Here is a 21,429-nt window from a genome sequence, read left to right on the forward strand (position 1 = left end):
AATTTTTTAATAATTTACAACACACCCAATGAAAAACAGGAGGACGCTAACCGTCTTGCGTGTCTTCCTGTGCCACGTGACGACTCTTCATGGGTGCTCTTTGCGCGCTGATCTAAACGATGCACGCGTTATTATTTTGGAAGTGTCACCCGGATATCCGTGTCTGGTCTGGCTTTGGGGCTGACTTTTCGTCGGCTGCAAGCTGCGCCCGTTCGCAACCTGCATGTTGATCGGCTCTGTACGGCCGGAGAACGCACCGTCAGTTTATTATTAGATTGGCTGGCACCGCGGGGCGGCTTCAACTCGACGGGAGAAGTCGTCGCTAAGCGGCCGACACCGCGACTAGGCGGTGATTGGGTCCAGTTTGGCTCTCGCCTTTTTCTCTACCTCCCCTCCGATGTAGCTCGGGAGCTAGCAGCGCTGCGATCACATCGTTTCCACTGCGCCTTTTCCTTCCCCTTTCTTTGAGTTAATGCCGGATAGCAATAGCGATAGGCGTTGCTAGTACCGAAAGTACGTTGAAAAAGGGGGTCGAGGTTGACGAGTCATCAACGAGTCATTCCCCCCCGGTCAACGAGCGAATTAATGGCCGGAAACCCGAGGAGAGGCGCGGGTCTCATCGGCTTGATGAAGGACGCCTTTCAGCCCCACCAGCAGCCCATGCAGCCCCACCAGCCCGCCGCAGTGGACAAGAAAATGGTGGAGAAATGCTGGAAGTTAATGGATAAGGTGAGCGCGTTTCTTGCTGCCGGGGTTAAACATTGGCCATATAAAAAACGCACTTGACGGATTAAAATTCGGGAGTTGTTACCGCTTTTACCTTATACAATGGTGCCCTGATTTAGGAGCTGACGACGCTCGGAATTCAAATGACAGCTCACCTCAACTCGTTTCTCCGGTGAAATGAAGAAAACTGCATGAACTCGTCCTAGTGTTCAATAGAACACGCAGTAGGAAATGTCGTAATACGTTTATAATTTGGAAAAGAAAACGTTTCACTGTTGTAAAAATACGATCAAATGAAATGTGACGCATTTGGCCACCAGAGTCATTTTGTCTGTCCACGTGTTGCTTGATTGTGTTGAAATAGCGGTTTCGTAAAGGGTTAACTACCAGAGCATTGATGCTTGTTGTAGTAGCCCGTCTGTGGTGTTTTGCATTGTGTGTTAGCATTAAACTAGTGGACTTTGAAATGTTTTGTTTTCTGTTCAAGTTTTCTCTCTCCCCATTCAGCACGGATCATAATAACTGTGGTTCGATGCAGGTGGTGCGCTTGTGCCAGAACCCCAAGGTGGCGCTGAAGAACAGCCCACCGTACATCCTGGACCTGCTGCCCGACACCTACCAGCACCTGCGCACTGTCCTGTCGCGCTACGAGAGCCGCATGGACATGCTGGGCGAGAACGAGTATTTCCGCGTGGTCATGGACAACCTGACCAACAAGACCAAACAGACCATGAGCTTGTTCAAGGAGGCTAAGGAGAGGATGTACGAGGAGAACTCCCAGCCCAGGTGAGCGTGCACTTCTGGTTTTTATCAACAGCTACAAAAGCTCTGAGACATGCAAATTAGGGATCTATTTCAACAACAACAACAACAAAAGAGCGATAAGCTGCCTGAAGCATTCGCCTGTCAGATATTAATTTGCATATTCCAGTTTTAGCGCTGACAGTCTCTGAATAGTTGTTGGTCGGGGTGTAAATCGCGGGTTTTGTCACGATACGATATATCGATACAAAGAACCACGATACGATATTTGCCGATATCTTAAAGCCTGCTGTGATTCATTCATGATACATCACGATATAGTGCTCTACGATCGATATAGATTTATAACAATTTATACGCAAAATCAACAAGGTACTGCAAACTCTTTATTTAGGAAATTACAAAGTGCTTCCAAACGAATGACTTGAAATTCAAAGGGAGTGAATTTCCTCGTCGTCTTGGACACTAGCCATAGCACCAACCCAGGAGCCGCATAGTTGTCGGCGCCCCTTTCACGTGCCTGCTCTGCTCACAACACAACACCGCGCACTGCTCCCTGCTCCCGGAAAGAGGAAGCAAGCAACAATGAACTGGATTTCAAAATAAAGTCGCGTCTTATGTCCGAGGTCAAAAACGGGCGATATAGATCGATGTTTACGTTTAGCATCGATGCCAACAAATCGTAGAGCATTATATCGATGAATCGTTACACCCCTAGTTGTTGGTTATAGAGTATATTTTTCCCCCGTTGGCGATCCAGTTAAATTCCTTTGTTCTGAATTCGAGAGGGCTTGGTGGAGTTATTTTTTTTGGTTGCATGTTTTTTTTTTGGTTGCATGTTTTTTTTTTTGGTTGCATGTTTTTTTTTTGGTTGCATGTTTTTTTTTTCTTTTATCTATTTGCGGCAATGGCTGATTTTGGCATGTTGCACTTTGAGCGAAGCTGATATCTAAAGCAAAATAAGAAGCAACACGCAATGTCAGGTTTTCCCATGCGAGTGTCGCTACGCGGCGAGAAGAGCGAATGGATGTTCGAGAACAAGCATCTCTGATGAACACGCAGACTTCCTTCTTTGTCCTCAAAGTGATTACAAAGCAAAAGTCTGTGCTTCCCTTCCTCCTCACGTGATTTCTCTACTCATCCCGTCCGATTGGTTTGAGAGGTCCGGCCGGCGGATATCATCGAGCCCTTTTCCGTCTTCTTCCCCCTCAGGCGAAACCTGACCAAGCTATCGCTCATCTTCAGTCACATGCTGGCCGAGCTCAAAGCCATCTTCCCCAACGGCCTCTTCCAGGGCGACAACTTCCGGATCACCAAAGCCGACGCTGCCGAGTTTTGGAGGCGCTCCTTCGGGGACAAGTGAGTTTGCCGCGCGTGAAGTGTCACCGTGGCGAGGCGGTGCGATGGTGGACGTGTCCACCGACCCCTCCGCCCTCCCCCCAGGACCATCGTGCCATGGAGGACCTTCCGGCAGGCGCTGCATGAGTTTCACCCCATCGGCTCGGGTCTGGAGGCCATGGCGCTCAAGTCCACCATCGACCTCACCTGCAACGACTGCATCTCCGTCTTTGAGTTTGACATCTTCACCAGGCTCTTTCAGGTCTGACGAGACGTAGAGTGGTGAGACACCCCCCCAGGCCGTTCCTAAGTGGATATGCGTGTTTGTGCAGCCGTGGTCGTCCCTGCTGAGGAACTGGAACAGTCTTGCGGTCACGCACCCGGGCTACATGGCCTTCCTGACCTACGACGAGGTCAAGGCTCGACTGCACAGGTTCATCCACAAGCCCGGCAGGTGAGAACTTGAGCCTCTCAAAATGGCGTCCAGCAGAAGATGCACTTGACTGACTGGCTGGCTGTTCCTCCTCCTCAGCTACATCTTCAGGCTGAGCTGTACACGGCTGGGTCAGTGGGCCATTGGCTACGTGACAGCTGACGGCAACATTCTGCAGACCATCCCTCATAACAAGCCTTTGTTCCAAGCGCTCATCGACGGCTACAGAGAGGGATTGTGAGTCGGCAGCTTCCACCTCTTTTTCTTAAAGCCCGCGCTGCCCCCGGTGGCCAAGAAGGGGCGGGCAGCACATTGCCAATTCGTCTGGTGTCCATTGTGGAATGATTGGCCTTCCTTCCCGTGTGCTTTTTTTCCCCCCAGCTACCTATTCCCAGATGGCCGCGCACAGAACCCAGACCTAACGGGCCTGTGCGAACCTTCCCCGCAAGACCACATCAAAGTCACCCAGGTAAGTCCCCCTCCATAACACGAGTCGCAGGCAGTCGGTGTCATCGACGTGCATGCTCCTCCGTTTCATAGGAGCAGTACGAGTTGTACTGCGAGATGGGCTCCACCTTCCAGCTGTGCAAAATCTGCGCCGAGAACGACAAGGACGTCAAGATAGAGCCCTGCCGGCACCTGATGTGCACTTCCTGTCTGACCGCCTGGCAGGTGAGACACAGGACGCCCACGAGAAGACTCGTGGAGGTTTTAACCACCAGAGCACGTGGCGCCTCTGCGGTGCCATTGAGACATCTCCCCTTAACCGATTTGTATGCGATATTAGGATTCGGAGGGTCAGGGCTGCCCCTTCTGCCGCTGTGAGATCAAGGGCACCGAGCCCATCGTGGTGGACCCTTTTCACCCCAAAGCCGGCGGAGGAGCTTTCACTGGATTCCAAGGAGGGGCCGGCCGTGCTGAGGCAGCCACCAACGACGAGGACGACGACGAGCGTCTGGAAGACCAGAACCTCGTCATGAGCAGGCTGGCCTGCAGCAAGGTAATGCCTTGCCGCCGTCGTCTTGCACTTTGAGGCCAAGCTGCCATGCTGAGGTAAAATAAAGAGCTTCTTTTAGACAAAAGTAGTTCTTTGTCTCAATCTTATGGCAGCTGTAGGCATTTGTCAAGACTCTTGGGGGTCACTTACTGTTGGCAGAGGTCTGGACATGTCGTTGTAAGACCCACTTTTCGAATGGAACGGTGCAATTAGGTGGAGCGCCCGGCGTCTCCCGTGTCCCAGCTGCCTCCGGTTCCGCCCCGGCTCGACCTGCTTCAGCAGAGACCCTCGAACTTGCACAGCCAGCTGGTCCAAGGAGCCTGCGCTAAGGTCTCGTATCTAACCGTAGTAATTAGCCGTGCCCCCAGCAGCTTGAAATTTAAGAAGAGCATTCCTTCCAGCCTTCTCTTTTTCTGCCACAAACAGATGGGGGCCACACACAGGGACAAGCCCCTCCCGTTGCCCCCGGCGCTCCGAGAGCTTCCACCGCCGCCTCCCCCAGAGCGCCCCTACTCGGCGTCAGCAGCAGGGGACCCCAGGCTACAGAGGAGACCCCTGCCCTCAACGCCCGACACACCGGCCTGGGCCACCAACTACATGGTGCCGCGACCCGTCTGCAAGGCGCCCGCTGCCTCCGAGGCAGGCAGGGCCCAGGTGGCCACCAACGCCATCTACTGCCTGGCCGCCAGGTACCCCATGGTCACCGTTTCCACTTGATGAAGATCTATTGCTAGAAAGGTTTTGGATTTGCATTCGTTCAGATCGTTGCCGACGTCGGCCGTGTCCAGCAGGGAGAAGTTGACCACCGACAGCGAGGAGAACGAGTACATGAGTCCCACCTCTCTCCCGGCATCGGGCGCGCCGTGGAATATCACCGGCTCGTCGGTGCCGCCGCCGCCTGGCCAAGCAAACCACTACCGCGAAGTCGGGTGATTGTCTACCGAGTCAAACAATTGATGCTTTTTTTTTTTCACCTTTTTGTAGAAAACAATCGACAACTGTTGGCCCCTCACATTTTGTGTAGCCACAAGATGGCGCCACAGTTAGAGTCGTGGGGTTTCTTGAAGTCTAATGATTACATAATTCAATATTGTTTCGAATATCCAAAATGTAGCACAAGAGGCCAGTTGAACATTTTGTTATTCACCTGCGTCTCCAGCGGCGAGGGCAACAATGTGGACACGGCGGACCCTCAGGTGTATGAGGCCATGTGCAACATCCAGGCCCAGGCGGCTTCGGCCGAGCCCATCGATGACGGTACATGTGGCCTCTCGACGTCCTCTCCTGTGTGAAGTGACACATTTCAAGTTGCGTACGTGGCATTTTGTTTGTTTCAGAGTGTCCTCAGCACGCCTGCGCCGCCGTCTACCAGGCCAAGTCCACGGACGGCCCCTTGGATGACACGTATGAGTACGACCGCCTGCCGGCACCTGCCCGGCGGGCGCTGGCAGACGGTCCCTCCAAAGCCTTCGGCACGCTCAGCATCGACGGAGCCGTCGAAGCCGGTACGCGGCGCCAGAAGCGGCACCTCCTTTATGCGCCGCGTCCTCTTGCCGCTTCTGTCAAGACGGCAACAATCGCATCCAATGCGCTCTCGGACAAAGCCTTGTCCGACCAAATTTCAATGGGATGGTCGCAAATAAGATATAGCTTTTTGGTTAACGACAGGCCGACCAGTTCGGAGTTTTCCCTCAGCCCGCTGAGCTCACGCTGCATTCGCTTTTGCCTCGTTTGTACTGAGCCAAGCATCCAGCATCTTTTTTGCCCACTCAGGTTTGTACGCAGCCGGCGCAGACCCCGAGCGCCCCCCCAAGCCTCTCCCACGCCGCACCAACTCAGACTGGCGGGTTGGGCCGCCCAACCGTGAGGCGGCCTCGCCGGAGCGGCCCACGGAGTGGCTGAGCGGTGAGATCGAGTGCCTGATGTCTCAGGGCTACTCCATCCAGGACATCCAGAAGGCACTACTGATTGCCCGGAACAACCTTGAGACAGCCAAGAACATCCTTCGAGAGTTTGTGTCCGTGCCCTCGGCGGCGCACGTCGCCACATAATCCCGCCGCGCATGACCCACTCCACGCCGCCACGCCTTTGGTGAGCCCCCCCCCCCCCCCCCGAATCTTTTCCTGCTTGGCCCCGTCAAATGTTTCTTAAAACATGCGCCGCAACCCCCGAGGGACCGCGCCAACGCTGCCAACGTCGGCTGCCCAAGTGAGCCTTTGTTCCAAAAAGAAGGAGCTCGAACGAATCGCTCGATCGCGGTTCAAAACGGACGAGCATTTGGAGCCAAATGGTAGCTTCTTTGTTACTGTGGCGTCAGATTCACTTTGACATCCCGAGTTGCACGCGTCAACTCAGTTCTACAATGACTTTGGCATTTAAGCGCTGAACCACGCAGGCGTGAAGCCCTCGCGTCGAGCCTCTTCCAACCGCTTTGGAGTAAAAAGCAAAAGATGCCCAAGAGCAGACACATTCCGCTCCCGACGAGGCGGCGGGTTTACTCAGTCAGATGTCTGTTACATAAAGTCTGTAGTTGTGCCTTTTGGCAGGTTTGCTCGCCGTTTTGGAAGACTTTGTTCCTTTCATAGTTGTGCATGCTATTAATACGAAAAGAGATTAACACTCCAATACTTTCACATGCTAGTAGGAAAGAATTGTGATGATGTAGTAGCACATTGACTTTAGGTTATGAAAAGTCAAATTTAATGCCTTAAGGAGGAGTTTTGAAGGTGGTACCTTTTTTTGTTTTAGAGCGCCTGCTGAGGGACCTTGCATGACGGATGCTAAGCTCTATGCTTTATCGTTCATCTTGAGACTGTTCTGTCTTTTAAGAACGACAATTAAGCGCCCTTGTCGCGCTCTCCTGTTCCATTGGCCATCTACAACAAGCCAGCATTACAAGGCCGGAAAGACTCGCTTCAAACAGATGCTTAAATATATGTACACTAAAAAAATAAGTATTTTAACTTTTCTCTTGATAACTTGCCTACTAAAAAGTGTCTCGCTGCTTTATCATCATGTAAGTATGATTTATTTATTGTCTTTTTAATATCCTTTGTGTTTGTTGTGTTGCAATGTTTTTATGCCCAAGCCATTAAGATTTTGAATTAAACAGTATTTTCTTTAAAACCTTTGTGTGTATGCTTCATCACTAACACATTTTTGTTTCATTTAATCCACAGTAAAGAGTTCTATATAAATCTTTAATGCACACTACAGCTATGATACAAGCCACATTCATTTTAGCCATCGCAGTCAAATGACAATGCATTAACGCCTATGCCGGCAGCATGCAGCAAACGATCCAATTCCCTTCGTTGGCTGTCTTCCCTGCGTGAAGGGCTCTCAGAAAGCGTTTTTTTTTTTTTTTTTGAGGAAGCAAAACGTCTTAGTAGGAAGCAGCCAGAATTTCGCCTCCAAACAACAGTGCTCACGGCCCCCGCTGAAGCTGTGCACCAGTTGTGGTGACGTCATCACCCGAGTGCACAAACTATCACATTAAATGCACAATCGCAACTCGATTCGAATTCCAACCGTTGTATACAGAACCCTAATACAGTGCTGGCCAAAAGTATTGGCGCTCCAGCAAGTCTGTCGATAATAGTCAACGGTCTCCCAGAAAATGATTGCAATTATAAATGCTTTGGTATTAAAATGTTCATTTTGTTTGACTTTAGTGTCCATCCATCCATCCATTTTCTATACCGCTTGTACACTTCAAAATGCACTAGAAAATGATTTGAGAGAAAGCACCGGAGACTTCTAAAGTGGAAAGCAATGAGTCCAGACTTGAAGTAGTTATTTCACCTAAAGGTTGAACCAGTATTAGGCTGAGGGTGCCAATACTTTAGTCTGTCCCATTTTTGGAGTTTTGTGTAAAATGACAATTGAATTGACTCTTTTTCCATTCTCTTTTGTTTTTTCATTGCAAGCAAAATAAATGATAATACCAAATCATTTGTAATTGCAAACATTTTCTGGAAGAAATTGAGCATTACCTAACAGAATTGCGAGGGTGCCAACACGGCCAGCACTGTATATCCATTAGACGTTAGTTCTCTTCCGAGTTGCTCCGATTTGTCTTTTATTCTTCTTTAGGGAATTTACTGACAGGTGACAAACGAATAGACAGTTGATTCGCTGTCAACTCAAAGAACCTTTTGGTTTGTTTTACAGAGAGTTAACTATAAAATGAGATGATGCGGTTGCACAAATATGCACAGCCTGCTACAACTGGTGACATGGCAGTGTCCAGAAAGAACCATTCTCATCTAAAATCGTGTTCAATGCAAATCAGCACACACCGGCCTCTAAATTGGCCGCTGACAGACATGATAAGCGCAAACATATTAACAAATTGTTTTAGGTTTATTTACCTGACATGTTTCGGCGGGTTCTTGCGCCTTCATCAGAGTGCCACTGATGTGGTTGTGACGCGTCTTTATCAGCTGATGGATGACAGGTGAGCCACGCCTTCATCCATCAGCTGATAAAGATGCGTCACAACCACATCGGTGACACTCTGACGAAGAACCCGCCGAAACATGTCAGGTAAATAAACTTAAAACAATTTGTTTGATATAGAAGAACCAGTGAAGTAATTGAAAAGGAAAAACAAGATGAACCTAGTACAACTATATTAACAAACTTTTTAATTGGCATTTTCTTGCAAAAACATTGTTTAATAAAACACAAGCATCAACGAATCACATGTTAATTTACACACTTTTTTTTGAAAAAAGAAAGTAAAAAAGAAAAAGTGTTCATTTACAAAAATGTGGTGCGGAGTCTTCCCTAACTCAGCAGAGCACAACACAAAACAAATAAACAAAAAAACTGTTCCTGAAAAGTCCCCCAAATATAAAAACGCTAGATGTCACTCACAACACGGGCCCAGCGGGATTTGAAATGTTCACTTCGAAAGTACTGTAACTGTCTCGGCTCACGGTTATATCAATGTGAGCACACGTATGAACAACATGCCAAACAGGTAAAAAAAACACACATTATAAAACTGCGACATATTCAGTGTATCCCGCAGAAGTCTCCAGAATGAACAAAACCAGGCAAAGCAGCTTGCTAACCTCTTTGAAATTTGCCCAGCAACAGACCACTAGCATATTTACGAAGTGGGAAAAGGAGAAACAGCAGTTGTGTGAATGTGTATCTTAAATAACAAAATATGTAGACCATATGTACACTTTGACAGCAAAGCGATAATGAAACAAACAGCAAACAGTACTTTTACAAAATAAAAAACACTGACTCAAACCATGTGTTTGTGTTGTGTTTTTGTTCTGTGTGCGTGTGTGTGTGTGTGCGTGCGTGTGTGTAGAATGTCTGATGACAGGACTGTGTGATTGGAGTCTCTGCTGATGAGCTCCTCCACCGCCGATACCTTCACTGGAAAATGCCAGAACGTTCAAGCACATCCTCACCATTTTGTCCTCATAACTTGATTGTTCCGCAGCGGTGGCAAAATTTACCTGTCCGTTTGTGCCGTTTTTGTCGACATTGACAGCCTTGAGGAGCACCGTGTCCTCGGTCTTGGCCTCTGCGTTGTTCTTCATCTCCAGCACAATGTCATCTTTGGCGCTCTTCTCCTGGGAGCTGCTGGCGTTGGTTGGGGGGGAGGAGACATTTCACAAAGGGCGGCCGGGTGCGTGTGGCCCAAGACGGGCACCACTCACATGTCCTGCTTTCCCGAGCGCCCGCACGGGATCTTGCCCTTCTTGTGCAGGAAGTAGAGCGCACTGCCCAGGACAGCCAGCAACAGTAGGCACGGGAGTACCACCACGATGATCACGCGGCCCCCCTCCGCTACACAAAGGCACAAGGACAAGCGATTCGACGCACGGGGGCAACAAAAAGGTACTTGGATTTTTATTCGTGAACATCAACTGCTGACTGCGGGTGAGCAACTAAAATCAACTTGGCAATACAAATGTGACAGAATGTTGTTTAGTTCGCGAAAAAACGTGCAAGCAGATGGCACGCTGCTTCGATACTGTAATGAGTGAGAATTTTCACCCGGTCATTCAAAGGCCCGCCATGTTCTCTCGATGCAAAAGAGAATATTTAATCCACCCTCAGGCGAGAGTCCCGCAACGAGAGCTCGAGATCATCAATAAGGCATGGAGCGGGTCCTCAAAGCCTTTTGCTGTCAAACGAGGAGGAGGAGGCGGAGGAAGACAGACAGTGTTTGGTGAGGCGGCCATGAAATGAGCCAGTAGGCAAGCAAACAATCATCTTACCAGAAGAGAAGGGCACGCCGGAGGTGACCAGAGGAACTGCGAACAAGTAGAACAACACACTTTTACACGCTACTTCATACACACACAAACACCTGCGTTCGTACTCAGGCCAAAAGCGTCGAAGTATTCCTTTGGTGCCAAACAACGAGGATGAAGTGAATTGAGGAGCTTCAATAGGGCAAAGGTTAGTGCTTTGCTGCCATCGTGCATCATCTTGCTTGCGAAGGTGAACTGAGTTTGACTTAAAGACAATTGGCTGCCCTCTTGTGGCATCAATAGGCAATTACAATGTCTACAAAGCAACTCGCCTTTCGGACAAGACACGGTTCGACTTTGATGTGGCAAAAGTACTTTTGATTTGCTCACGCACCCCATCTCGTAATATTGGGCTTACCGGCTTTGATGCTAAAAGCTCTGACGTCAGCACCGAAGCGATTGGAGGCGTTGCATGCGACGCCAATGTCCGAGTTGACAGCGACACTCACCACGCTGCGGGTAGCGTGGTCACCGGACTCGCTTAACACCTCGCGCCACATCTGCGTTGGCAAAGCGCAGGTCAGCGGCCCGCTGCTGTCGCGGCAGCAGCAAAAGCAGCGGTGAGTCACCGGGCCGCCGTCGAAAATCCACGCAATGGTGGGCGCAGGGTGGCCGCGGGCCTCGCAACTCAGGTTGAGCGTCCTGCCTAGCGCCTCGTCCAGGTGCACCTCCCGTTCCTCGCCCACTAACTGCGGAGCGCCTGCGCAGCAGAGAGGTATGACACACTAGCTCACGTGGCGCAGGACTTTTTTTCTTTGGGGTGGGGACTGACCGTGGACGACGATGTGGATGGAGCCGCTGGTGTGCAAGGTGGGCAAGTCGGGAACGCTCACCTCGCACACGTACTCTCCGGCCGTCTCGTAGGTGGCGTCCTGGAGACGGAGCGTGTTTCCCACACCTACTATCTGGCCGCCCTGCTTGCACATTCAGTTCATAGTTTTGACACACTTCAGCACCACACGTCATGTTCCAGTCTGGCTTGGCTTTTCGGACTGCTGGCCCCTGCCGCGTCAGGTGCTCGAGTGAAGCCCCAAGCCGCCCGCCCGGGCACTACTTCGAAACTTGGGCTTACAAACCTTGTACCAGACAGTCGATGTTTTCAGGGAGCACAGAGCGTTGCACGATGCGGTCAGATCTTCCCCTTTGAACATGGCCTCAGCTTCTTTAGGCACCACCACGGCGGGGTCCAGGTCTGAACACGCATCAGCACGGAGGATTTGTCAAGTGGATCCTGTGTGTGTGTGTGTGTGCACATGCGTGCATGTGTGTGTGTCCTCACAATGCACTTTGAGCTCCACCTCTCCTTTGAGCTTGGTGCTGTCCTGGGGTTGACAGCGGTAGAGGCCACGGTCCGTGCGTGACACCGCCCACAGCATCAGGACGTTGCCGTTACTGTCCAAGTCCTCCTCCGCACCAGGCTCCTGCCGCAAACATTGATAAGTGGTCCCCTCAAACCAAGAAGTGGACTTTGCATCGGGAAGCTCTTTGCCAAAGAGCAGCCACTCTTCGGAATTGGCTGCATTTCCAGGCTGAGGCCGCTAGCTCAAAGTTAGCTTGTGGGCTAGCACTTGAGCTGGATGGAGTGCGGCGTGCCAGGCATTAACGGGTTTCGCACCAATGGGCAGAGCAGAGATCACAGCCCAGCTCTCTTGGGAGAATTTTTGGACAGAAAACAAGCCCCCCTCCCCTTCTCATTCTTACTCGTTCTCTGCTGAAATTGAAGGTCGGTGAGGGGTTGCCATCGCCGTGGCAACGCAGCAACACAGTGTCGCCCTCCTTGATCAAGCCCTTGGGTGACTCCCTCCACAGCTCCACCATGGTGGCTGGGTCTGTGGCACACACACACATGCTTGCAAAGTCTCACTTCGGCGAGTGTGTGAAGGGTCTGAGTGTGTTGATGGCAATTCCAACTCGCTTATGCGTGGACTCACAGTGAATGGTAACGCCGACAGCGGCGGACTCAACGGTCCTGATGGCGCTGGGCACCGAGAAGCTGACCTCGCAGGAGAAGTTGGCATCCTTGTCCTCCTTGAGCACCCGGTACTCCAGCGTGCTGTGCACCGAGTACAAGCCGCTCGACTCCACCGTGTAGACAGTCCGCACATTCACACCTGATCACAAGCGGCCACCTCAGAGACGGGGCACTACAAACCCCAACGCGCCAACGACGGCGTGGCTTACGTCCCACCAAAGGCACCAGAGGCATCTTATCCTTGTACCAGCTGATGTTGGCCTTGGGAAAACCGTTGCGGGTCTCGCAGGTGGCCACCTAAAGGTGGCGGCGCCAGTTAGTCTGGCGCGGTTAGTCTCGCGTGGGAGTCCAAAGCCACTCACCTCGGATGGCGCCTCGGCATTAACGCTTATCCCGGCTAGGACACCCTGGATGAGCGGAGCCTCCGGAGGAGCTGGAGCGGAAGCACGCACGTTACTTTGCATGCGTTCTCAAGGCGTGGCCAGACAACGTCGGCGCTTTCGCCGCGCTTCCTCACCAAAGACCCTGAGGTGTGTCTTGCTCTCGGCGGCGCCGGCCGACACGCCGTTCACCTGGCAGATGAAGTCCCGCTCGTCGGACAGCTGCACTTCCTGGACGGTGAGGCGAGTGGCACGCCGGTCCACGACCACCCGGATGCGAGCGCTGAACTCAGTGCCCTCGTCCGCCACGTCGTCGTTCTCATCGACATAGTAGATGCGCATGCGGGAGCTGCTGACCCGGTCTTTCTGTGGACGGCGGTTGCGGACGTCACAAGTGCTTTTCATGCGGGAATCGCGCGCTGACGACGCGGACGACGATCCATTGGAAGCAAGGCAAAATGGAACACTCGACCGTATGTGGAATTTGCGGTCACGCACCACAAACCACTGGAACATGACGAATTCTGGAAGGCTGTCCGCTTGGCTGAAGTTGTACTGGCAGGGGATGTGGGCCGAGTCACCCAGGTACACCTCCACCGTCTCCTGCATGCTCACCTCCACTCGAGCGCACACTGAAAATACACACAAAACATCCCTAAGCGCCGTTTGGGGGGGGGGTGCACGAGACCGATGAGAACAGAAGCAGAACAAAGAAAAAGCTTCCTGTCCGTTCTCTGTACTTTTCGGTCTGGCTTCCTTCCATCTAGCCGACAGACACGTCTTGGCCTCAAAAACAGTTTCCCGGACACGATGGCCAAAATTCAGGCCAAAAAAGGCGACACAGGACTGTCAAATCGCTGAGCCAAGTTGTTCTCCAGCCATGTTGGCTGCTCTGATTTCACACGCAGTTAAGAAATTAATTTGGCCCACAAAATCTGGCTGGCTGGAGGAGAGAAACTCTTGCGCTCCACTTGCGCTTGCCGGATCAAACTCCTTGATTTATTTCCATTAATCAAAGAGCCTGTTTTTTAACTACCGTTTTTTTCCGTGTATAATGCGCCCCCATGTATAATACGCACCCTAAAAATGGCATGTTGATGCTGGAAAAAAGCCTGTACCCATGTATAGTAGTACGCACCCAAATTTTGACTCCTACTTAAGTCCGTGAACGTAAAATTATTTCAGAAAAAAGATCATCTTTGGGAACAACCGGATGTTATTCTGCCGGTCAGTATCACTGCGCATGCGCTAACATACTCAATAGCGAAGAAATGTTTCGGATTTGTGTAGGGTACATTCTGACTGCATACGAGCAGGTGATCTAGCAAGCGTCTGATACGAGAGCATTGTGTTCGTATGGAGCGTGTTTGAAGTGAACAGCAGAGAAGAAAGCGCATCTGTAATGGCGGCCTCCGTATGATATCCGGATTTTAAAAAAAAAAAAAAAAAAAAAAAAAAAAATTTTTTTTTTTGTACCCATGTATAATGCGCACCCCAGATTTTAGGACAATAAATTAGTTAAATTTTGCGCACTATACATGGAAAAAAACGGTAATACCTCACGACTGGTTGCGGCGACATCTTTTTTTTATTAATTTTTTTATGCCTCTGTCTTAATGCTCCGAAAGTACTCAGCCACCGCCGTTGGACAAAGCCAAGCGACAAGAGCTGGACCTTGGGGTCCTTCGACGTTTTGCGCTTTTGCTAAAGCAGAGCAAGCATGAAGAGAGACGCCCAGTTGCCCTCGTCTGGCTCGCCATGCCCCCAGTTCTGTCCCCCTTTTCTCCCGCCCACCTGCCCACCCTTCCTCCGCGTTGGGCGCTCAGCCAAGCATTTCTCAAAGACAACGGCTGAGCCATTGTCCCCCCCCCCCCATCTGGGTGGACCACATGCCTCCGCACAGAAAAAAAGACTCACGCCAACCGCAAGACGAGAGGTGAAAAACAGTTCACGGTGCGGTGCGCTCAAGCTGTTTTTTTTTCAGTCAACCCCAAAAATGACAAAATATATTTGCACAGAAAATATTGTTGCTCTTTGGGGCCGCATTGCTCTAACTTTTGGGCTAATCCGCTTAGCGCTGGGGGGTTGTCGAGGATTTAGTCAAACTGGGTCTGCTTCTTATCACTTCCCATTGTGCTTTTATGTGGCAAGTGCGCACGGGCCGTGATCTACGGACTCTGACGACCAAAAGTCTCACCTGTGTGTGAGCATTCTTGACAGTGACTTGCCTGATTCATCATAAAACAAAAAAAAACAGCAACAAAGACGATGATTTGAATGCGCTGACAGGATCGGTCCCGTCGTTAGACTGCTTATCAGCACACGAGAGAAGACACGCCGGCGACGCACAATGTGGCCTTTCACAACAGACCTTTGAGGAAGCCAGAGGCCGTCGAAAGGCTAAGGTGAAGAATTCACAGCTTACACAAAATCAATCTTAGATGATTGCAAAGGTTGCGCGTGCTGACCGGAACGGTGCTAAAGCCAAAATGAAGTCGACGCAGAGTCACATCAAGGAAATACGACACCAATAAGCAGGCAATAAGGAAATTACGACGACGACCCAAAACGAATTTGCTATCGAGGGACTCAGACAAAAACAACACCTCCAAGTAAGAAGTCTTTATCCAATATTGATCAATTGCAAATGAAAGAGCAAAACGCTGAGTGTTATGTGAAGCCCAGCAGCAGCCAGCCTCCAATCATCAACGTCATCATTCATTGCTCCCAAACCAAAATAATTTGCACCGTTTATGAAAAGAAAGCTGAAAGTGGATTCCAAATACCGTTTACCGTTTTTTTCCGTGTATAGTGCGCCCCCATGTATAATACGCACCCTAAAAATGGCATGCTGATGCTGGAAAAAAGCCTGTACCCATGTATAATACGCACCCAATTTTTATGAATTTTTTATTTTTTATTATTGATTTTTTTTATTATTTTTTTTTAAGTCCCAATGATCGTCACACACGCAGGGAGGCAATGGGTCCCATTTTTATAGTCTTTGGTATGGTCTTAACTAGGCTGGATGTAATTTTTTTTGTTGGCGTTGATTTCTCCGACTGCCCGTAAACGCACCACCGCGCTCCGTGCGCGCACGGGAAAGACGTGTGCGGACGTGAAAAAGGCGGCTCTGTATGGGAGAGACGTTGAAGAGGGATAAAAACACCCTTGGAAACCAAAACTTGCCCATCGTCGCGTGTGCGTGTGTGCGCGTAAGTGCGAGAGCGAGAGAGAGCGAGAGAGAGAGAGCGCGAGAGAGAACGCTCAACCGTAGCGCGCCGCCGACCGCCCAACTGCACCGCGCTGGTAGCATTATTGTGACAGAGTCGTCGCTGAAATTTAGAAGATATTTTTAAAGTCCTGATGTACTTTCTAAAATTTAAGTGGACCTCAGTGCGCACTGCGCAGGGAGCTTAATTTGGTGCGGTCACGCAACCGCACTTACGCGCACACACGCACACGCGACGAGGGGCAAGTTTTGGTTTCCAAGGGTGTTTTTATTCCTCTTCGACGTCTCTCCCATACAGAGCCGCCTTTTTCACGTCCGCACGCGTCTTTCCCGTGCGCGCACGGAGCGCGGTGGTGCGTTTACAGGCAGTCGGAGAAATCAACGCCAACAAAAAAAATTACATCCAGCCTAGTTAAGACCATACCAAAGACTATAAAAATGGGACCCATTGCCTCCCTGCGTGTGTGACGATCATTGGGACTTAAAAAAATAAAATAAAATTTGAAAAAAAATAATAATTTTTTTTTGTACCCATGTAAAGATTAAGATTAAAGTCCCAATGATCGTCACACACACACCTGGGTGTGGTGAAATTTGTCCTCTGCATTTAACCCATCCCCGTGTGATTTTAATCCATCCCCTGGGGGAGAGGGGAGCAGTGAGCAGCAGCGGTGCCGCGCTCGGGAATCAGTTGGTGATCTAACCCCCCAATTCCAACCCTTAATGCTGAGTGCCAAGCAGGGAGGCAATGGGTCCCATTTTTATAGTCTTTGGTATGACCCGGCCGGGGTTTGAACCCACAACCTTCCAGCCTCAGGGCGGACACTCTACCACTAGGCCACTGAGCTGGTATAATGCGGATTATACATGGGTACAATTCTTTTTTAATTTTTTTTTTTTATTTAAAATTTTTTTTTTGGAAGAAGAAAATCATGGTACAACAATTTTTGAAGAAAATCTTGTCACGGATGGAGTGTGGAAAGGAGCAGGGCGACCAAGTGCAGCTTGGACCAGGGTTCATTGGAGGAACTCAAAACACAGACTTGGTAAACTAACATAACTAACAAAACCAACAACAGGACTGACCGACAAAGACGTGGAACAAAAAGACCGGGTGACATTACCAAAGACCCGAACAGAAACCTGTGTTATTGTCAAATATTGTTTGTTTTTTAATCTCCATCGCGGACTGGACGTCATACGGAGGCAGTATCACTGTGCATGCGCACTATGGATCCGATGCAAATAGTCCTCTTCTCTTCTTGACTGACAATGAATGTGATAGTTTAATACAATCAGCAAATAACAAAATGCGTATTACAGGTAATATTTTATTTCACAACACTTTGCCTTGTTCCTTTTGTCTCTGCTGTTCACTTCAAGCACGCTCCATACGAACGCAATGCTCTCGTATCAGACGCTCGCTCGATCACCTGCTCGTTTGCTGTCACAATGTACCCTACACAAATCCGAAACATTTGTTGCGGCTCAGAGTTACGACGAGGGGCAAGTTTTGGTTTCTAAGGGTGTTTTTATTCCTCTTCAACTTCTCTCCCATACAGAGCCGCCTTTTTCACATGTCCGCACTTTTCATTTTAACCTAACTAATTGCGGTGGTGCTTTTACGGGCAGTCGGAGAAATCAACGCCAACAAAAAAAATACATCCAGCCTAGTTAAGACCATACCAAAGACTATAAAAATGGGACCCATTGCCTCCCTGCTTGGCACTCAGGATTAAGGGTTGGAATTGGAGGGTTAGATCACCAAATGATTCCCGAGCGCGGCGCCGCTGCTGCTCACTGCTCCCCTCTCCCCCAGGGGATGGATCAAAATCACACGGGGATGGGTCAAATGTAGAGGACAAATTTCACCACACCTAGATGCGTGTGTGACGATCATTGGGACTTTAAAAATAAATAAATAAATAAATAAATTTGGGTGCGTATTATACATGGGTACAGGCTTTTTTCCAGCATTGACATGCCATTTTTAGGGTGCGTATTATACATGGGGGCGCATTATACATGGAAAAAAACGGTAAACTGAATAGGAGCCTGTGCGAGCTCATCTGTGCCAGGGTCAAAGGCCAACTGCTGGAAAAACACAAATCTGGCAAGTCATCGTTAGGGGGACACGACCGTCCTCGCTGGCCGGCTCGAGAGTTTCACGTGATGTCATGCTTGGCATGAAAGCACACTTTGGCTGATCGACATCCGGATGCCGAGCAAAGTTAACTTCGGCATGAAAGCACACGTTGGCTGATTGACATTCGGACATCGAGTAAAGTGAACTTCTAGACTTTGGGGAGGTGGGCCACCAAGAGAAGCTCCATCAGACCGTGCAAAGGAAAAAAAGCAGGAGGTCCTCCACACGCTTTAACACCTGCCGGACGGACAAAGCGCAGTCTGACATCAAAGCGAGGACGCGCGCGCACACACACACATGCGCAGAGCTAAGCAGAGCAGAGTTTTCGGGAGCACAATGAAGCACAAATCTCCCGGAGGTGCGTTCCCGCAGTGACGGTTTTCGAGGAGCGAGCAAGTCCACTCTTCTTTGGCAGACAAGAGTGAGGGATAAGCGAGTGCGAGAGATCTCCTCACAGGCAGCTCCTTATGCAATTTCAGATCCGTGACCCCCTTTGGGTCCGGAGCGTTGTCAATTGCATATAGGTGGCGTGACATGAAAAACTTACACGAAGTAATGGATCCTGTGCCAAACAAAGGCCACTGGCAGGCCGCTGGCCCGCCACGGGCCCATCCCTTTGATCCCGTCGGCCAGACACCAGGGGTTTCGGCGGGATCAAAACTCTGATGCCACACCTTCCCCCAGCCAAGATGCTTGATGTCAAAGAGAAAATCGTAGCAATCGGACGCACTGCTGCGATAATGAGGGAGCGGGCGACTCCCCCCCCCACCCCGCCCGCAGACGGCCATGCCCAATTCAACAGCACAATTACCAGTTGAAAGCACAACCGCCACGATGGTCACACCTCGGTTGCGATGGAGATGACAAGCTCAGATAAACCTCCACATTTCTTGACATGTCAGATTAAAATAATCCGGCGCAGTTGAGTACAAAAGTCCTTCAAAGACACGGAAACGGTGCTTTCAAACGAGCTCATGATTGGCTTGATAAATCCGATCCGGCAGACCAAAAAGCAAGCGGAGAACTCCCGTGAACAAATCCAACGTTTGTTGACATTTTCTTCCAATTGTTGTGCAAACACCACCGGCGGGCAGGCGGTCATGGCGCAAAGCACGCCGGCGCTAAGGGCCGCCTCTTGCCCGCACACCCACAAATAGTTGACCCAACAAACAAATGTCCCTGAAAAGCAGTAACAGTGAGCAAGACTCCATCTTGTTTGCGGCCCTTTGCAATGCCATTGCGCTTTCGGCCATCTGCACAATGGCGCCTTGGAGGATTGAAATCAGTGTTCCGGGCCTCCGCTGGGCAGCAGATGCCAACCTGAAGCCTGCAGCGTTGTGAGTCTTAAGGGGGCCTTGCTGAGTCACAGTCTGGTTTACAGTACGTTTAGTTGGCCAAGCATTTGAAAAATATTGACTTTGGATTCAGTTAACATACATTTCATCACTGTAAGGACGAGACGAGTTATGAAAACATCATCTGTTGATTTATGAAATGTAGCTCCCTCTGCATGGGATCTGCTTGATCAATACCAATGTATATTATATGAGCGGAACTCAGGGCGTGCTTTGCAGTGCTCACTGACGAGCTCCTCTGCTTGTCTCTCCGTGCTTCAATCGGAGGGGGGGCCAAAGGCAGACTCCCGACGCTAAGGTGGATTGCATACCAGCTTTCATCAGACACCTTTTCAAAAGACACCGGCCGTGCCCAGTGGGCGCTAAATGACCCGAAAAGTCCCGTCCGCCCATATAAATCCTGATTGTGACATCTTGTACAAAACTGGTTCTTGGCAATTTTGGTTGAACTGCAAATGGGTTGAACTTTAGAGCCACTCTAATTTTTAAGCATGGCGTGTAAGACGAGAGACAGCATGCAGTAATTGTAAATCAACAGCTGCAAATTCTTTCACCGGCGCTCTTAGTTATGCGATCCAGTGAGATACTTAAAGAGATTAGCCCTCTAGGGAAAAAAGGAACGACAACATGAGGAAAGGCGGCGGATGGCTGCACAGTTTGCGGTGAGGGCGGGATGAAGCTCATTAGCGCAATAGCAAAACGGGCTCGGAGTGAATATTCATGTGCTGCCCGTGTAAAAAAGGTCTTTTGGACTTCAAAGTCGGCGCTGGAGCTGGCCTGGTTTCGAATTTGCCAACAGATGCTGACGCTGGTGCGGTAACGAGTGCGTGGGCAGGCGGGTGCCTGGCAGCGCACCCAACATCGCAGCGGAGTCACACAACTTTCCAATCGTGGTCATTTTCAATGACAGCTTCTTCGGATTAAACGCCATTGAGTCCAAATACTCAATCGATGGCGAGTGCTACTTTACAGTTGGCTATCATGATTGGTTCTTCATGGCTCTTCTGTCACCCAAAATGTTTGACTTCCGATTTTGTTACCGAAATCGCAGATACTCGATACTTCCAGCTGCCAAATACGAAGTAAATAGACTTTTACAAGGTCTCCGTGTTCACGCCGGTCAGACAGCAACATCCCCATCAGACGACTTGTCGTTCCTTGGAACAAAGGTGACGCCCCGAGCAAATGACGCCGAGACGTATCAGCGGCATCGGCTTTGTCCTGACTAGAAACGCGCCTGCTCTCATATATCCGTTACCGGAGGGGTGACTTGAAGCTGGAAGTGAAACTCTTGGCTACTGACATCATGCTACGGAGGTCACCTTTCACACCTCTGGCACCAGGCCTTTGGAGAACATTTTGAGCAAGCCAAACAGCCCCCCAAAAGGCACAAGAGGGGCACAAGAGAAGCATCGAAGATCGAAGCCAGGGGAGTCACGGCTCCCAAAAGGCGGGAAGGTCCCCGCAACTATTGCGGTGTCGGTTTCCGTGTAACATGAGACGTGCGCCTCGCGCAGCAATCCAAGGCGTTAGATGTGCACAGCTGCCGCTGGAGCGCACAAGGTGGGCTTTTGTCGTCGCTGTTGTTGCTCTGGCACTTTTACCAAAAATTGGGTGGCGATGGCCCAAGAGAGAGCCCCCCCAATATGAATGGGCGTCACACGCAGATGGCCACATTTGCCAACGACCTTTGTGTTTCTCACAAGGCTCCTTTGACGGGACGTTGCTGTTTTTGGGAGTGTCAGAGAAGCACGAGCGTCTGGCTGTCCAACTTGAACTCTCAACAAGCGTCCTGGCAAAA

At 50.2% G+C, this 21,429-nt stretch overlaps 2 protein-coding genes across 8 annotated transcripts in view; one reads left to right on the plus strand and one right to left on the minus strand.

Moving 5' to 3' along the window:
- Positions 1-106: 106 nt before the first annotated feature.
- On the plus strand, positions 107-7,382 carry LOC133167896 (E3 ubiquitin-protein ligase CBL-like). Its single transcript, XM_061298995.1, has 16 exons — positions 107-729; positions 1,265-1,512; positions 2,701-2,847; positions 2,932-3,088; positions 3,159-3,280; positions 3,359-3,496; positions 3,641-3,728; positions 3,800-3,931; positions 4,047-4,259; positions 4,470-4,586; positions 4,683-4,945; positions 5,018-5,185; positions 5,416-5,513; positions 5,594-5,761; positions 6,030-6,347; positions 7,005-7,382. The coding sequence occupies exons 1-15, from the start codon at positions 586-588 to the stop codon at positions 6,305-6,307; spliced, it is 2,481 nt and encodes an 826-aa protein (XP_061154979.1). The 5' UTR covers positions 107-585; the 3' UTR covers positions 6,308-6,347; positions 7,005-7,382.
- A 1,506-nt stretch (positions 7,383-8,888) lies between these two features.
- Positions 8,889-21,429, minus strand: part of mcama (melanoma cell adhesion molecule a) — a 17,420-nt gene continuing 4,879 nt past the window's right edge. Inside the window, exons 2-16 of one of the 7 annotated variants that reach the window (XM_061300162.1) lie at positions 13,394-13,527; positions 13,033-13,261; positions 12,878-12,948; positions 12,725-12,812; positions 12,475-12,654; positions 12,245-12,372; positions 11,823-11,964; positions 11,620-11,735; positions 11,316-11,457; positions 11,113-11,243; positions 10,902-11,043; positions 10,508-10,543; positions 9,944-10,073; positions 9,740-9,863; positions 8,889-9,656 (exon numbers count right to left, since the gene is read on the minus strand). In XM_061300162.1, the coding sequence (XP_061156146.1) occupies positions 9,654-9,656; positions 9,740-9,863; positions 9,944-10,073; positions 10,508-10,543; positions 10,902-11,043; positions 11,113-11,243; positions 11,316-11,457; positions 11,620-11,735; positions 11,823-11,964; positions 12,245-12,372; positions 12,475-12,654; positions 12,725-12,812; positions 12,878-12,948; positions 13,033-13,261; positions 13,394-13,527 (1,796 nt within the window). In that variant the 3' untranslated portion in view covers positions 8,889-9,653. The other 6 variants (XM_061300161.1, XM_061300164.1, XM_061300163.1 and 3 more) reach the window with 6 other exon arrangements.

This window comes from Syngnathus typhle, linkage group LG15 (genome assembly GCF_033458585.1).
Source record: "Syngnathus typhle isolate RoL2023-S1 ecotype Sweden linkage group LG15, RoL_Styp_1.0, whole genome shotgun sequence".
Classification (NCBI taxonomy): domain Eukaryota; kingdom Metazoa; phylum Chordata; class Actinopteri; order Syngnathiformes; family Syngnathidae; genus Syngnathus; species Syngnathus typhle.

Bases quoted from the DNA above. Each gene is read 5' to 3' on its own strand.
- LOC133167896 (XM_061298995.1), top strand. From the start codon at position 586: ATGGCCGGAAACCCGAGGAGAGGCGCGGGTCTCATCGGCTTGATGAAG. The intron at 4,587-4,682 runs GTCTCGTATCTA...TGCCACAAACAG, and splicing joins TCCAAGGAGCCTGCGCTAAG to ATGGGGGCCACACACAGGGA. The intron at 4,946-5,017 runs GTACCCCATGGT...GCATTCGTTCAG, and splicing joins ATCTACTGCCTGGCCGCCAG to ATCGTTGCCGACGTCGGCCG.